The sequence below is a fragment of the Diabrotica virgifera genome, chromosome 3, assembly GCF_917563875.1.
Source record: "Diabrotica virgifera virgifera chromosome 3, PGI_DIABVI_V3a".
Classification (NCBI taxonomy): Eukaryota; Metazoa; Arthropoda; class Insecta; order Coleoptera; family Chrysomelidae; genus Diabrotica; species Diabrotica virgifera.
The window spans coordinates 5,060,600-5,078,564 of NC_065445.1; the positions used below are offsets into that span (position 1 = coordinate 5,060,600).

A 17,965-nucleotide genomic window follows, 5' to 3' on the forward strand; every position below is an offset into this window, starting at 1 on the left:
GAGGAAGATCTCGATTAACAAACATTTTTTTCATTTTTATAAATGCTTGTCTTCCTGCTGTTTGTTGCTTAGAAATAATCATGAACTTGGGTTTCTTAACGTTCATTTGTAGTCCATATTCCATATTTTATACTGACTTTATGTAATATATTTACTAGTCGTTGCAGTGCTTCTAGACTGCCTGCAAAAATAGCGTTGTCGTCTGCGAATCTTATGTTGTTCAAGATTTTTCTGTTTATTGATACACCCTGTTCTTCCTCTGATATTGCTTCCTGAAACAAAGCCACTAGGTACTAACATATTTACTACAGTCCAGAAAAAAATGAAAATGTATTGGCCATATTCTGAGGGAAGGTCAAAGAAACATAGCGAGACATGCACTTGAAGACCAACCAGAGAAGAAAAGAAAGAGATGAAGACCAGATAACAGCTGGAACAGAACTACAACGAGAGAACACTAAAAAATTGGACAAGAAAAACAGAGCAAGAAATACACCGGAATGGAAGAAATAGAGAATGGAAGAAACTAGTACATCATCTACATTCAAGTATACGAGTACACGAAGACATAGAAAAATTCAGCATGGTTCGAGGAGTAAACAAAGTAGAGAAGCTAAAGATGTAGAATTAAAGAAAGAATTTCGACTGCTTACAAGAGCTCTTTGACCTGAGAGAAAAGAAGCCGTGCACAGTAATAACGATTGAATACACTTTATGGGCAACAATATCCAGGGGTGGCCAAGCTCCTTGATAGCCAGAGCCACTTTTCACAAGTTAAAATTTTTCGCGAGCCGCAATTAAAAACGTATTCAAAAAGTATGTAAAGAAGGTATGTAGGTAGAATTGGTACAAAACCTCATGAACCTTGAAAATAAGCATAACCTAAAAAAAAATAAATCCTAAAAAATTCGACTATTTTAATTTCATACTTAATTGCGCAACAGGATTACAGGATCCGATCTGCACTCTGATGTTTTCAGTAATGTTCAATTCCAGCATTTTGTTCATAGATTGACATCACCAAATGAGTGAGTCAGGTTCATGAGATTTTGTAAATAGTCTACAATGTTTTTTAACAGAACTTTTATTTATTGAAAACAGAAATAAAATTACGAAATATTAAAACTTAATTACATTTGTTTTCCTTATTCTTCTTCTCGTTGTTCTTACGCCCAATAAGAGAGTCGAACTTTGCTATCACCTATCCATCTTTTACTTATTTCTTCCACGCCTTCCGGTCTTCTTCCCATTTCCTTCACCTGTTGCTCTGTTTTCCGTCTCTTTGTTCCGATTTCCTGGATTTGTTCCATCCGCCCATTTCTAGGTCTTCTCCTTCTTCTATTCCCCTGTCACTTGGCATCTGTCACCTCCTTTACTAGTCTGTTCTCGTTCATTCTAGTTATATGTCCAAACCAATTCAGGTTTCTTTTTTCAATTTTTTTCTCTCTTGGTCGCTGTCTTAGCATGTTTCTAATGTTTTCGTTCCTTTCCCTGTCCAACGCATTTGTTTTCCTTCTTTTGGTAATTCTTTAAAATTTGGTGAATAATTTGTGGTAGCACTTCTAAGTAATTCTTTCAGATGTTGGTTAGTTAATACTGATATGTGTTAGGAATTCACGAATTTTAAAATGGAATTAAATGGTACGTTGTTTCTAATATGGAAATAATTCGACATCATCCTTTTTTAATTTAGAGTATGTAGGTACTTCGATTTTGGTACAAATTTACAAAATTCGGTAATCGGTGTCGACTTATAGTTTTATTTTCAAGCTTGATCTTCTTGCGTCTCGGTTAATTTTAATTCTCCAGATGTTGTTTGGGTCATATTATGGTAATAAAAAATTCACCTTATGGACCATGTTTATTTCATGAATTCAGAAAAAAATGAAGAGACGATTTAAAATATTTTAAGTCTTGAAATAAATTTTGGAGTTCGCTCAATATTCCTTCTGGCTTTTTTATTTACTCGTTAAGTTTTTCTAGTTTAATATTGTAACAATTTTTTTAAGTCGAGTAAAATGACTACAAATCGCTCTGGAGTGGGCTGATTACTGACTTTTTTGTCGCGCCACTCTTAATATTCTTTCGCGTAGTTTTCCATTTTTCATATCACTCTTAGCTTGGATGGAAATGGAATTTGTTATAAAGTTGCATTTGGTCTTTCATATTTGTTGTCAGTAATTTAAAAAACATTCTGAAACACACGTGGAACGATAATAACTTTTTTAAATAATAACACAAAACTGAAAAGGATCTCGGGTACATTTATCCAGGGCCACAAATAATTCTTCAAAGAGCCGCATGTGGCTCGCGAGCCACAGTTTGGCCACCCCTGTAATAGACAAAAAAGTCAAACCAGCATCATAAAATATAAATTTTGGTTGTTTTATGTGTTGTCTGTATTAAGGGAATCTAGAAGCAACTTCCCCGATACAAAAGTTTATGTATCGAGCATTGAAAGTTTTTTAAAGGTCGGTTGATTTGTTAGAAAAATACAAGAAAATAGTCAAAAAGTCGAAGCTTACTTGCTGTAAAACAAAGATAAAGACGGTAGGTTTAATTTTCATAGTGCAATAATCTATCAATAGATTGCAGCATTGCAGAAGAAGTTCAACTTAGTATGACAGTAGACGTTTGTTCCATGTCACCTGTAAAGTTCCATGGGTGATGTGGCGAATTGTTGACGTCACACGTCACCGGCCTGTACAAAAGGGCGACGCCATATTAGATGTTTGATTCAGCTAGCTGTCAGTTTAGTGAAAAAATTGTCATTTTCCTTAAATTTCCGAAAACGTTTCAATAAGTAAAGTGGAAAGTGTTTAAATTTTATTTTGTGTTTTGTTGCAAAGAAAAAGCAACATGACGCAGCAACTGTTACCTATCAAGTTCCAAGAACATTTGCAGGTAAAAACAAAACGCCCCTTACCTACTTTGATCTCCATTTTTGCCATACCAGTAGCATGGATTTCTATATTGACTTATTGTATTTATTATTAATAATATATTTTCATTTATTGTTAAGTCGTAAGGGACATGGGGGAACGTACCGGTGATATTTTGCTCTTTAGTGGGGGCGTATTGTTATCAAATTGTGTTCAGGTTTTTCTAAAGTACTCTGCACGTCTTCTCAGATAGTCTATCAATTGACAATCAACCTATTAATAGGGGCACTGTTGAAGTCAACAACTCTTTGGCCTTTCTTTTCTTTCATGAAAGGAAGTGGTTTTAAAACCTACAATTGCTTGCTAAAAATCGGGTGTTCCTTATGTTTTTCACTAGTAAAACCAATATGAAACTAAAATTGTTTAAAAATGATGAAAAAAGTCTGCAGTTTTTGTTATGAGATATGTTTTATCATTAGAAAAAAAATTGTTGCTATAGTTTGATGAGTCACTTGTTATACCTGTTTTATTACAATTATTATAATTTGGCTAGGTGTAATTTTTGTGCTTAATCACTTGGAAATAATTGAGCATAGTGAAATGAAAGACCTTTCCCTTTGTTTTGAATATATGGAAAACATGAAGATAAAGTTATGTTTTTTCTTCAGTTTTTATCATCTTTCTGAAAAGAATAATGAAACATTAAAATTTTATACATTTCTTTATGGTTATTCCTTTTATGTTCTCCCAGAAATGTGTTATTATCTTGTCCTAAAAATAAAAAAAACACATCATGTTTTAACAGACCTATTTTTGCAAGGTTGTGCTGAGATTTTTTATTTATAATTCACCTATGGAAGTTGATCTGAACAAAAAATTTAAACGTATACTATGGAGATACAATATGCTTGTTCAAGGCTTGACAGTGGCAGTATTGACGTTATTTATGAATTAGGCAATCCATCGACTTGTCAAAGATAAACCACGTGATCTTTGGTTGACACACAAAACTGTTCTTAACCTAGACTCAATGTAATTATTGATTTTTCTTATGTGTTTTTTGTCGTGATTTTGAGGTAGTATAGTATTAAAAGACATTCATTAGATTAATTATTTTATAAACTTTACGTTTTTGGTGATTTTGAGTGCTGACAACATGCCTGTGACTTGTATAGTAGTGAACTTGGAAGTCCAACTGATCGGGATAATGTTAATTTTAATTTGTTTTTTGTCCTGATTTTGAGCTAATATAGTATTTAAAGACATTCATTAGATTAATTATTTTATAAACTTTACGTTTTTGGTGATTTTGAGTGCTGACAACATGCCTGTCACTTGTATAGTAGTGAACTGTGTAAGTCCAACTGATCAGAATAATGTTAATTTTAATTTGTTTTTTTGTCGTGATTTTGAGCTTAATATAGTATTTAAAGACATTCATTAGATTAATTATTTTATAAACTTTACGTTTTTGGTGATTTTGAGTGCTGACAACATGCCTGTGACTTGTGTAGTAGTGAACTGTGGAAGTCCAACTGATCAGAATAATGTTAATTTTAATTTGTTTTTTGTCGTGATTTTGAGCTTAATATAGCATTTAAAGACATTCATTAGATTGATTATTTTATAAACTTTTCGTTTTTGGTGATTTTAAGTGCTGAAAACATGCCTGTAACTTGTATAGTAGTGAACTATGGAAGTCGAGTTGATCGGATAATGTTAATTTTTTTTGTGTTCCCTCTATAGGGCTTTTCATTCACAGTCATTTGTTTTGAGCTTCTGTCATATGTTGTATAATCCGTGTATAGTAATATTATATACCCTATTCCATGAACATATGCCTGTTTTGGATTACTTCGACAACAAATATTTTACTGTGCAAAATAAGAAGAACGAAAGTAAATTGCAAATTACATTGTTGTTTATTGGAATAATTATTAGCGCCATTTACTTTCGTACTTCTTATGTTGCACAGTAAAATATTCGTTGTCGAAGTAATCCAAAACAGGCGTATGTTCGTGGAATGGCCCATACACGGATTATACAACATTTAACAGAAGCTCGAAACAAATGATAATCGATGAAAAGCCCTATTAGAAACTCATTTATGTTTCCTCGCCTAACTAAATTATCAAAAAACAGGAGGCACTCATGCTAGGAATTAAGGTTTTTATTAATATTATTACATTTATTTATATGTGACACTAACGTAACTAGTGACATTAATTTTAGGCCAATGTGACAAACTTTATTAATACTAAATTTTAACATTTATCCCGTATTCCTGTTATTCATTCTATTCAAAATAAATGCAGTTTTGACAGGGAATTTGTTTTGTTATTTATTTATTCCATATAGACCCGGATCCCGCGTACCAAAAAAAAGTTGATTAATAGCAAGCTGAAAATTTATTAATAGCTTAACGGTGTCTAGTCCGACAAACTTTGATGTATGGGAACACTGGAAGTTTTAACTGTGGAACGGGTTAAAAATTTGGAACGTCAAACTATGAAAATGTTTATTTAATTTGTCAGATAAAACTTCCAATTGATTTGCTACCAATTCATTAAACTCTCATGCAAAAACCAGACTGGTGAAAAAATCACCAACTGGGCATTTTAATGAGTAGAACACGAAGACCATGTCAAACTACAGGAATCTTGTTGATTAGTAATAGCAGTCTGATTTTTGCATGAGAATTTAATGAAAGGGTAACAGATCAATTGGATGTTCTGTCCGACAAAATATATGGGATGTTTTCATAATCTGATGTTCCAAATCTGAGTTTCCAAACTGTTTCACAATTAAAACTACCCCTGTTCCAGTGTCACAATACATCAAAGTTTGTCCTACTGGACACCGTTAAGCTATTAACAAATTTTCAGCTTGCTATTAATCAATTTTTTTGGTACACGGGATTCAGACCTAATAGGTTTGTTCGTAGTATGACACAAACGATTAGCAACTGCTGCCAACCATCAGATGCATGAGCAGTTAACAGTTAGCGTTGTGCAGTTAATAGTTAGCATTCATAGACTACGAATGCGCATGTGTCTGATGGTTGGCAAGAGTTGCTGATCGTTCTACGAACAAACCTATCAGTAAGCACAATTTGTGATATCCATGGGTAGTTACTAACAGAAAGAGGCAGGATTCGATTTTTAAAACATTTATTTTAGAGTCAAAACATAGTCATACCTTAAACGATAAATGTATATAGTAGAGTAGAGTAGAGTAAATTTTTATTTGCATAAATTTTTAACATAATTGAGCAAATAACGTCACATTACTAACAATCACATATTAAAAAATGTTACTAATAATCACATATTAAAAAGATATATTAACAATACACTAAAATATACAAACAATACAAATTACATACAGTGCTAGTCAAAAGTCTGTACCCCCCCTCGTATCTTTTGAACGGTTATACCTATAATAGTGAAATTTGGAGGGAGGAAATAAACGGACGTAAGCTTCTTATCTAGTTATGACAGGTGACTTAACAGTGACAGGTGACGTTACAGAGCCACTGTGACCGATAATTTTAAATGGGACCTTATGGCAAGTGATACCTCGTTTGAACGGTATGTAAAATACCTATTCAGTCATACTAATTTTTTTGGGTTTAAGTCGATTTTGATTTTGGTGAATACATTAAATAAATATAATATTGTAGTTTCGAATTTGATTAATAAAAATTAAAATGTCCGCCTATGGATTTTTTGTCAAAAAAGTTGACGTTTTTTAATTCTCTAGAAGATTTTACGTCAACGTCAACCTGTTTGACAAGTAATCATAGGCGGAATTTTGAATTTTTATTAATTAAATGCGAAACTACAATTTTATATTTATTTTATTTGTACATCAAAATTAGCTTAAACTCAAACAAAATTAGTATGACTGAATAGGTATTTTCAATACCTTTCAAACGAGGTATCACTTGCTATAAGGTCCTATTTAAAATTATCGGTCACAGTGGCTCTGTAACGTCATCTGTCACTATTACGTCACCTGTCATGACTAGTTAAGAAGCTTACGTCCGTTTATTTCCTCCCTCCAAATTTCACTATTATAGGTATACCCGTTCAAAAGATACGAGGGGGGTACGGACTTTTGACTAGCAGTGTATATGCTGATCAAGGCTGATAGGCCAGGTACTCCACCACAGTATACGGCTCAATGTTAACCAGGTGTTGAAAAACCGTTTTTTTTAAAGCTTTATAGCTTGTTTCCCGTTGAATGTCAGATGGTACACTATTGTAAAATTTAAAGCACGCATACAATGGACTTCTCTCTGTTAGGGACAATCTGTGAAGTGGAATATTCAAATTAAGGCTTCTTGTGTTATATTCATGATTTGGTTGTAGGTGATAAAATAGAGTAAAATTTTTAAAGAGAAACATAATACATTCATATATATAGATAGCTGAGAAAGTGAGTATATTGAGTGATTTGAATCGGCCTCTACAGGATTCTCTCGCCTTTAGTCCTAGGATCACCCTGACTGCCTTTTTTTGGACTATGAAGACAGTTGAGCTATCCACCGAAGCACCCCAGAAGACTATTCCATATCGCATAAGAGAATAAAAGTTTGCATAATATACCGATAGTAAGATTCCCTGGTCTAGATAGTTTTTCAAAACTCTTAATGAGTAGCAGGCTCTATTTAGTTTTTTTGTCGCATTTTTTATTTGTTCTCCCCAATTCAAGTTCTGGTCAATATGAAGACCAAGAAACTTAACTGATCTAGAAGGTTCTGTGTTTTGGGATAAAAGATTGACTGTATCTGGGAACTCTTCTCGTGATTGGCTGGTTCTAAAGTAAACAAATACTGTCTTATCAGTATTAAGCACCAGCCTATTTCCACAGAACCACTGTTCAGCCTTGTCCAGAGTTTGTTCTGCCACTGTGAGGAGTGTTTCTAATGTTTCTTCCCAAAATAGCATGTTTGAGTCATCAGCAAAGTTTACCAGGTTTGAGGAACCACTAATCACTGCATTTGGCAGGTCATTTATATAGACCAAAAAGAGAAAAGGCCCTAAAACGCTCCCCTGTGGTATACCTAATTTTAAGTTTATCGGTTCAGAGTAAACCTTACATCCCTGTTTCTCCAAGCATACTTTTTGTGATCTATCTGTAAGAAATGATTTTATCCATTTCAATGCTGGTCCCTGTATTCCATAACAATATAATTTTTGCAATAGGAGAGCATGATCTAGGCTATCAAAAGCCTTAGATAGGTCTAAAAAAGCACCTAGTGTTTTCATTTTTGACTCTAGTTTTTCTAAAATTTTTGATATAAAATCATAGGTAGCTGTCTCAACTGACCTCCCTGCAAGAAAACCGTGCTGCGAATTACTAAATAAGTTGTTTGTAGTAAAAAAGTTTTGTAGTCTGTAATATATTGCTTTTTCGAATATTTTTGAGAATGATGGAAGAAGGCTTATTGGTCTATAGTTCTCCATCTTAGTAGCATCACCTTTTTTATGTAGTGGCTTGACAATTGCTTGTTTTAGACTTTGAGGAAAATATATTATCATTACAAGTTGATACTAATTACAAAAATAAATACACATGTAAAAGACCAATACATAATTACTCATGATGAAGAAGTACATTATAATTAAAAATGAATAACCATTTTCATATCGCTGCAACACAATGCCAAAGCCATCTTATATTTCAGTTCGTTTAGTGAGCGCAACAAACACTCTGACCGAACAGTTTCAAAACTCAGTAGTTTTTCATCAGAGAATGCATATGTTGCTATCTCCAAACCATGTAGCTGTAACATATGTACATGCATTGGGTTCTTCTTCGTCTGTCTTGCCCTGTGCATACTCAGCTAAAAATAGGATTGCTGCAATATGGCTGCAGACTTCACTATTACCGGCCATACGCATACAATGTGCATTTGCTATGTCATCAGAACTAGCTATCACCCCACCCAAGCATTTAGTCGTTTAGCATTAGCTTTTTGGAAATGCTTCACCTAAAAAAAATATTTTATTTTTTTGGAAATTCTTCAACTACAAAAATTAATTTTTATTAGAGTATTTGCGTTCTTTACAATGATTGAGAATATTTTATTTAAAATCAGACATTCATATAATATAATTTTAGAACAATCATGACAGTAATTCAAATAGATGGCAGTAATAAATCATTTTCAGAGAATTATGGAGTTCGCAGTTTACAGATTAGGATGACGATATGTCTGGTTTCATACAGATATATAAACGTAAATAAATCTAATATTTAGAACCAATTTATCCAAAAGACACTAATACTGTTATCCATATATTTCTTAATGGTGAATAAATAAAATAAAGGCATACCTTTCCAACAATAATATGGAAATCAGGAAATCATTAACAATTTTTACTCCATTCAAAACAAATCCAGCTGTAAAATATTTATGTGCCTGAAGGCTTTTGTATGCTTTCATCTGCTGCTTAGAGTAGCAACTGTGAGACTCCACCAGATATGTATAAATATCTTTAATAGTAACTTGATGGACTGCACTTCCAATGGACCGCACTGTAAAATCCAATTCTGACTGAATTGCGTATGGATCTAAATCCCCAATTATTTTCAGCTTCAATAAATATCTAAAACAATAAAAGAAATAATGTTATTGCTTGCAAAATTCATCATTATTGATAAATATCGGGGCAAAATGAACAGTAAATAAAAATTGTTTCGCCTATCTTTCTCGCAACATCTGGAGTTTCCAATAATAATTTCCTTAAATAATCACTTTGCATTGTGGTAAAGTTTATAAAGTTCACAAAAACAGGAAACGAAATCCAAATGAATCCAAAATAGAAAAAATACGACGATAAACAATGAAAAATCATTGAAAAATAGATACAAACATAACCTCTTTGTTAGTTTGTGTGCCAACCAGAGGTCACGTGGTTTGGATTGCCTAATATCGGAGTTTGGCTGGCATTCATAACATGGAATTGAACATTCTTCCTATGTTATGGAATAGCTTGTTTCACTTTAACACACTCAGTGCCACTTATATTCAGTTACTTTTGTATGGAGCCAATACGAAAATAACCCTGTTTAATACCACAGGTTATGAATGCCAAAAGGTGACAGTGGCACCTGACTCAAGTAGCAGAAAACATCTTTTAACGTCAGTGGCTGAGAATGTGTTAACTTGGTTTCAACCCCTCACATAATATATGTATGAATTTAGGTCTCTTTCACTATTTGGTTGGTAAACTTGGCTCATCTTTTTCATCCTAGGAGATATTCAGTTCTTATTATACCAAGTTTTGGCTTTTTTCTCTCCCTTTACCCTACTTGGTAGTTCTTGCAGAATTCAGGGACTCGAGAAGTTGTTCAGCTAGGTCTGGGTCTCTGGTTTGCTAATATTGATCATACAGGTCTTTGCATTCTTCAGTCCAGAATGGGATGTATCATTTGGGTAGGCCCCGTGGAATATGTTTTTTACCACAGCTAACTTTCATAGTTTTCTACCTTAGGCTCAATATGTCTGATGTCATTCTCCAATTGTGCTTAATACTTATCCTAGTTTGCCTTACGAAAGTTCCATCTAAACAGAGGAATTGACTGTATAATGGGAATAGTGATGTCCATAATAATTATTACTGGCCCATGCTGCGATTTTGGGAAATTATCAAGAACTTCTCTAGTTGCATGATTATGGCAGTAATCTTTGGTGGAAATGTGTTAATGATAAACATTCTAGTCATAGTTTACCAAATGTTATGATTTACAGCCATCAACCTACTTCTAATGGACAAAAAATTGCTAATTTGTTTACGGCTTTCTTTCAAACTGTCTATACCCCTGGGGTTGATAACCTTCAGGTTCCCAATATCCCAATCAATAAAAATGTTGACACAAGTTATAATGGGCGCGTTTACCAGATGCAAACGTTGGCAATCAGTTTGTGCTTTATGCTTCTGAACGACTTGCTAACGTCAAACATGTTTGGAAAGCGGTCGCCATTTTTGCAAACATAAAATATTTAAGTTGAACTTTGCAAACGTGTTGAATATTGAAAAAATATGGCGGGAATTTAAATTGTATATATTGTAGAATATATTGATAAGGGTTTTATATATTAAATAAAGGCTACTGAAGACATTCTGTTACGTTATTATCTATTAAATAAATTTTGTTTTTTTCTTTAATAAAAAAAAAATAAATTCAAAAACGTATTTATGGAGAAAATTTATTTTAGGTTACGTTCAAACCAAGCAAGCAAAATGTCAAATTTTAACCTAAACAACCAACTGTTCAGCTCGCTGTCAACAAGTTTAGAATCAAAGCGCAAACATTTGTGAACGTGTTTGCATCTGGTGAACGCAGTCATTGTCTCTGAATTTGCTCATATCATTGATATTTTTGATTGCATAAGTTCTCTTCCAAATAAGATTACCTCTGGACCTGATGGTGTTCCCAATTTTCTTTTACAATGGTGCCACTCCATTCTAGCTTTAGTTTAACACTTAAAAACTATACTGCAAAGAGTACTACTTAGTTGTATTCATGTAATCATTTTGAAATAAAATAGGCTTTTAAGATATTTTAGGAAATTTATATCTTTTCCTGGAAACTATCTCGTAATGGTAGATAATTTCTGTTTATTGATAATTGACCAAGAAAATTTAGTTAGTCATCTTGCATATGGTTTCTTAAAAGCATTTAAATAATTAAAAGTAAAAAAACATAGTTCTGATTCTGTTGTTAACATTGAAGCTATAAAAATAATGTTACAGCTTCCACAAACATCATGTAATGATTGTGAGAGAAAACAAAACATCAGCAACGATTTTCTTTAATTGATGTCTTGATTATATTGCTTTTAATCTATTTTTCAGTCTTTACACAAAATACAGTAAAATGCAAGTATGTGGAATGGTTAATTATGTACTTTGACTTTGTAAATTTTGTTTACTTCTAAAGTAGTAATCTTCTTTCTCTTTTTCTTCAAATGCAAATCCACTAATGGATGTTGGCGATCACATTTTCCATTAACTCTCTGTTTCTTGCAATGTGGATCAGTGATTGTATGTCGGTAATCCCTGTCCATTGCCTTATCTTTCGGAGCCAGGACATTTTCTTGCGTCCTATTCCTCTCTTGCCTTCAATTTTACCCTGGATTTTAAGTTGAAGGAACTGGTATTTTTCGATACGCAAATACGCCGTTTTTCTTTTCTTGATGTTTTCGAAAAGCTGACGTTCTTGGTTGATTCTTTTAAGGACATCCACATTTGTGACTTTCGCCGTCCATGGTATCTTTAGGATACGGCGATAAAGCCACATTTCGAAGGCTTCTAATCTGTTTATATCCCTCGTTTTGAGTGTCCAGCCCTCTATGCCATATAGCAGCACCGACCACACGTAGCATTTAGTAAACCTTAGTCTCAGTGTAAGGTCGAACTCTGAGCAGCTCAGTACCTTCCTGAATTTTACGAAAGCTTGTCGAGCTTGCTCAATGCGACATTTTACTTCCCTGTCCGATGCCCAGTCTTCAAAAAGCCACGTTCCTAGGTATTTGAATTTGCTCACTCTCTCAATGGACTTAGTATTCAGTGTTATGGTGGAGTTTTCAAATGCATCCAAGTTTCTGGAGATTATCATGAATTTGGTCTTTTTGGTATTAATCTCTAATCCCATTCGCTTACTGTATTCTTCGATTATAGTGACAAGTTGTTGAAGATCTGCTATGTTGTCGCAAATTAAGACAGCATCATCAGCATATCGTATGTTGTTGATTAATACTCCATTCACTTTGATTCCCATCTCTGCATCTTCCAAAGACTCCTGAAATATGGCTTCCGAATAAATGTTAAATAAAAGAGGGGAAAGCACACATCCCTGCCTAACACCCCTTCTTATATGTATGGATTTGGATATAGAATTGTCTATTTTTAATTGTGCTGCCTGATACCAGTACCAGTTTTCAATGCATCTTATGTCTTTTTGGTCTATATCAAGCTTCTTGAGGATCTGCATTAACTTGTGATGTTGGACACGATCAAACGCTTTCTCGTAGTCTAGAAAGCACAGGAATACGTCCTTCCTCTGATCGTAACAATTTTGGACCAACACCTGTGTTGCTACTATTGCTTCTCTTGTTCCCAAACCTTGCCTAAACCCAAACTGAGAATCACTGATGTCTCATTGACATTTTTTGTATAATCTTTGATATAGTATTTTTAAGAATATTTTTAAAGTGTGACTCATCAGGCTAATGAGTCTGTGATCCTCACATCTTTTTGCATTGACTTTTTTGGGTAGGGGAATAAATGTAGAGAGCAACCACTGCTGAGGATAGCAACCAGTTTCATAAATAAAATTAAATATTTTATGTAGTGCTGAAATTCCCCTTTCATCTAGTAGTTTGAGTATTTCTGAAGGGATTTCATCAGGTCCAGGTGCCTTATTGTTTTTTGAATATAATATTGCCTTTTCTATTTCCTCTTTAGTAATTGAAGGGCCAGTCAGCTGGTCGTCTGTATAAACTTCACTCATGGGTCTTTCGTCATGAAAGAGCTCCTGAATATAGTTTTCCCATATATGAATTTTTTCTTTTTCACCTAGCACTACCTGGTTATCCTGATTAACTATAATAGTTGGTCTTCGTTTTCTGTATATTCCAGCAGTCTCCTTAAGCTTTTTATGTAAATTCCGATCGTCGTGCTGTCGTTGTAAATGTTCTAGATCGATACATTGTTGCTTAAGCCATTCATTTTTTGCTATTCTTATCTTTGCTTTTATTTGCCTGTTAATGTTTTTATACATATTGCTGCCATCTGGGTCATTCTTGTGTCGTCGTCGTTCATCCATTAGTAATAGTATTTCTTCTGTCATCCATTTTTGCTTCTTGTTCTTTGGTTTGTACCCCAAGTTGCTTTTCATGATGTCTGTTACAGCACTTGTAATCTTATTCCATGTTGGTGTTAGATCTTCGGTAATGTTTGTCGTCAATATTTGAATTTGTGTGTTTATTTCATTACTTTCAGTTTATCCAATGCGATCTGTTGTTGAGTTTCAGGCTTGTTTTTGCATGAAAGAGCGATCTTTATGACGGCCACTAATAGTACATGGTCAGAAGGCACATCTGCTCCAGGATATGTGCAAGCTCTTTTGACAGTTGTGCTGAATCTACCGTTGATGAGAATGAAGTCTATCTGATTTTTTATTATGTTCTGAGCTCTATCGGCTGGAGATTTCCAAGTATAAAGGCGACGGGGGTGGAGTTGGAACCATGTGTTGGTAACTCTCATGTTTTCTTCCTGACAAAATTGTACAAGTCGGTCACCCCTTTCGTTCCTTCTTTATATCCTTGTAATAATTAATTAAAGATAGTAGATACAATTTGGCAAAGATTGGTAATTTAGTTAAGATATAGTGGAGAATACGGACTCTCTCCTCACATCAAAAAAACCAGATTTATGAGCATTAGCAAGAACAACAATACAAACGAAATATTAACAGTAGGCAGCCAGCAAAAAATATACTTACTTGGGAATGATAATCACAGAAAATAACGATTACAGTGCAGAAATAAGAGTGAGAATTGAAAAAACATGTGCCAACTTCGTGAAAATGAAAAAGATTTTATGCAGCAAAGATATGACATTGGCCCTTAGAATAAGGCTAATTAAATGTTATGTACACAGTGTGCTTTACTATGGAGTTGAATCATGGACATTAAACCGAAATGCAATAAATCAACTTAATGCGTTTGAAATGTGGACATTTAGAAGACTGTTAAGGATTTCATGGGTAGATAAAGGAGGCCATAGATGGCAGAGAAAGGGAAATTGAAAACACAATAAAAGAAAAGAAATTGGAATATCTCGGGCATGTGATAAGAGACGAAAGATATAACATCTTGAGACTCATAATTCAAGGAAAAATAGAGGGTAAGAGAAGTGTAGGAAGGAGACGCGTTTCCTGGTTGAAGAACCTGAGAGAATGGATTGGTTGCAGCTCAAGGCAACTGTTCAGAGCAGCTGCCTCGAAGGTCAGAATAGCCATGATGATTGCCAACCTTTGTCGTGGAGATGGCACTTAAAGAAGAAATACAATCGGCTGCATTAGAACTAATGTAAAATAGAAGACTTTGAGAGTAAAAACCCATAGTAACGAGGGGCGGCTCGTGATAGTAGAAGTTGGTGAGACATACTACTAGTCCTGTCGCCAGGGGGGGTACAACGGCCTCCTTAATTCAGATTCAGATGGACTTACCCAAGTTTTTTTATATATTTTGACCCGCAGAATACGAATTTTTTGGGTAACAGTTGATCCGGATGTCGATAAGAATGTTATAGACAAAGAACTTGAGGAATTACACAACAGCGATTTCTCGCAAAACAAAACATCTTTTTGTATTTTTTGGGTCATTTTAAGCAAAAAATATTCCTACAAGTTTTTTCGTAGAATGCATAGTTTTCGAGATAACCGCGGTTGAACTTTCAAAGAATCGAAAAATTGCAATTTTTGAACCCGAATAACTTTTGATTAAAAAATAAAGTAGCAATTCTGCTTACCGCATTTGAAAGTTTAAGTCAAATTATATCGGTTTTGATTATTTGCATTGCTAAAAATTAATTTTTTTATTGTTAAACAAAGCTATAAACACATAGTGTTTCCCGTGCCTAATACATGCGTTTTAACGCATGCTACGTAGAAATTGCCTCGCTTGCACTTGTAGCTACTCTACCTACTCGTTCGATTTTAAATGAGAAATCATTGAAAACATCACTCACGCACTAGGTGATTATAGCTTTGTTTAACAATAAAATAATAAATTTTTAGCAATGCAAATAATCAAAACCGATATTATTTGACTTAAACTTTCAAATGCGGTAAGCAGAATTGCTATTTATTTTTTAATCAGAAGTTATTCAGGTTCAAAAATTGCAATTTTTCGATTTTTTGAAAGTTCAACTGCGGTTATCTCGAAAACTATGCATCCTACGAAAAAAATTGTCAGAGCATTTTTTGCCTAGAATGACCCAAAAAATACAAAAAGATGTTTTGTTTTGCGAGAAATCACTGTTATGTAATTCCTCAAGTTCTTTGTCTGTAACAATCTTATCGACATCCGGATCAACTGTTACCCAAAAAATTCGTATTCTGCGGGTCAAAATATATAAAAAAAACTTGGGTAAGTCCATCTGAATTAAGGAGGTCGTTGTACCCCCCCTGGCGACAGGACTATACACCTGAGGAATTTTATTATGATGGTTAGCTTCTCTTTAATGGCCGGAAAGTCGATTTTGTGACGTTATAACGCTAGGACGAAGCTAGGACAAATAATCCCCACAAATTATTCCTGGACAAGAAATCCCCAGACAAATAATCCCCGGACAAAAAATCCCCACAAAAAATCCCCGGACAAATAATCCCCGGACCAAAAATCCCCACAAAAATCCCGGACAAATAATCTCCACACATTTTTTAGACAAAATATCCCCACAAAAAAATCCGGACAAAAAATCCTCAAGAAATATTTGCTGCCGATTAGTTCTCTAAAAGTTTTCCCGTGAATGCGATCGACTCAAATGCTTTCAGCCTCAGTGCATAGAGTTATTTTGAATTCCAATTCCATATCGAAAACTTCGAATTTTATATAACAAAAGAGTGTGAGTTTTTTCAAAAATCCTGGAATATATGGGGAATGAGCTAAGGCTATGGGAATCATGTTGCAATATTATTCGCTTAAATCTTTTGCTCACTCTGATTTGAATAACTATGTTCAAAAAAATTTTACAAAAAAAAACACAACCACAACATATAACATTTTTGAAACACTTAAAAACTTTTTTTGGTATGTAAATGTAATAAATAAATAAAGAAAAATAATTTATTAGTTATATATTTTACAAAAAAACACAAACACAAAATACAACATTTTTGAAACACTTCAAAACTACTTTTGTAAGTAAACGTCCGATGTGGAAGTGGAAACGTTAATAAAATCATTTTTTGTTAAATTGTGGCTTATTTCCCATTTAGAATAATAAATTACATAAATCAAATGTCACAAAGAAATAGCTTCAGAACAATATATTAGGTGATAATGAACAATGATTTAAAATGAACAATGCTTTAACAAATACATATCCATAAACTTCTAAAATATAATAATCCATTCGTATATACCGCGTATGCATAGAAAGCTATGTATGATAGTCGGTTCAGTTCGGCTGTTCCTATTCCTTTCCGCGGAACCTTAAGTAAAAAAATACGTGTTTGAGGCCGGCCTCAAGGATAGATGAATTTTGTTCCCAGAATCGGTGGCACATTTTTCAAATTTTGCCGGTTTTACTGTTGTCGTTGCCCCATTTTAAGAAACGGTAGTATGCTAGACAAAAGGATGGTGTGAGGCTAGCCTCAACTGTGATGATTTGAGGAAGTTGGAATGAAATGCATGATGCATAGATGCATATAATACTGGCACGTGGAAGACGGTTACAAAGATAAAGTGTCAGGGCCGTACCGACTTTAATTTTTTTCATAAAAATAAAGATATTTAGGAAATTTCAAAAAGCTAAATTGTATTTAAAAAAAGAATGTGCGTGTACTTTGTACGCACGTAAGAAGTTATACTTCTATTATATGATTTAAACGAAATTAATATACTTTTTATTTATATTTTGTTTAAATATTAAACTAATTTATACTTACTACTTCTCAAACATTTTTATTAGAACAGTGCCAAAAATTAAAATAATAAAAGAATAAAACACACACAAACACATTAAACAAGCCACAAATGATGTCTGAAAATTAATTGTCGAAAATTTTTTTAACTAAATACGTATTTTCTGAAAATACAATTATATAATAAATATACTTACAATCATAAAATGTATTAAAAAAAAAAACAAAAAAGAAAGTTTCTATTGGGACTCGAACCAGCGCTGATACGAGCGGTTGGTATTGGAATTCACTCGCCTTCTCCGCTTAGCCACGGACACTATGTGTCATTATTTACGAAGATCGACTAACTAAACGGATTAAACTTGTGATATTTTGATATTTTGAAAATTGATCAAATTATTTTAATTTTGAAT

The 17,965-nt window shown here is 33.6% G+C and overlaps 1 protein-coding gene across 1 annotated transcript in view; it reads left to right on the forward strand.

The window, feature by feature from the left end:
• The first annotated feature begins 2,678 nt into the window (after positions 1–2,678).
• LOC114326602 (clathrin heavy chain) overlaps positions 2,679–17,965 on the forward strand; it is a 76,993-nt gene continuing 61,706 nt past the window's right edge. Inside the window, exon 1 of the mRNA XM_028275017.2 lies at positions 2,679–2,904. Within this exon, the coding sequence (XP_028130818.2) occupies positions 2,860–2,904 (45 nt within the window). The 5' untranslated portion in view covers positions 2,679–2,859. The remainder of the gene's footprint in view (positions 2,905–17,965) is intronic.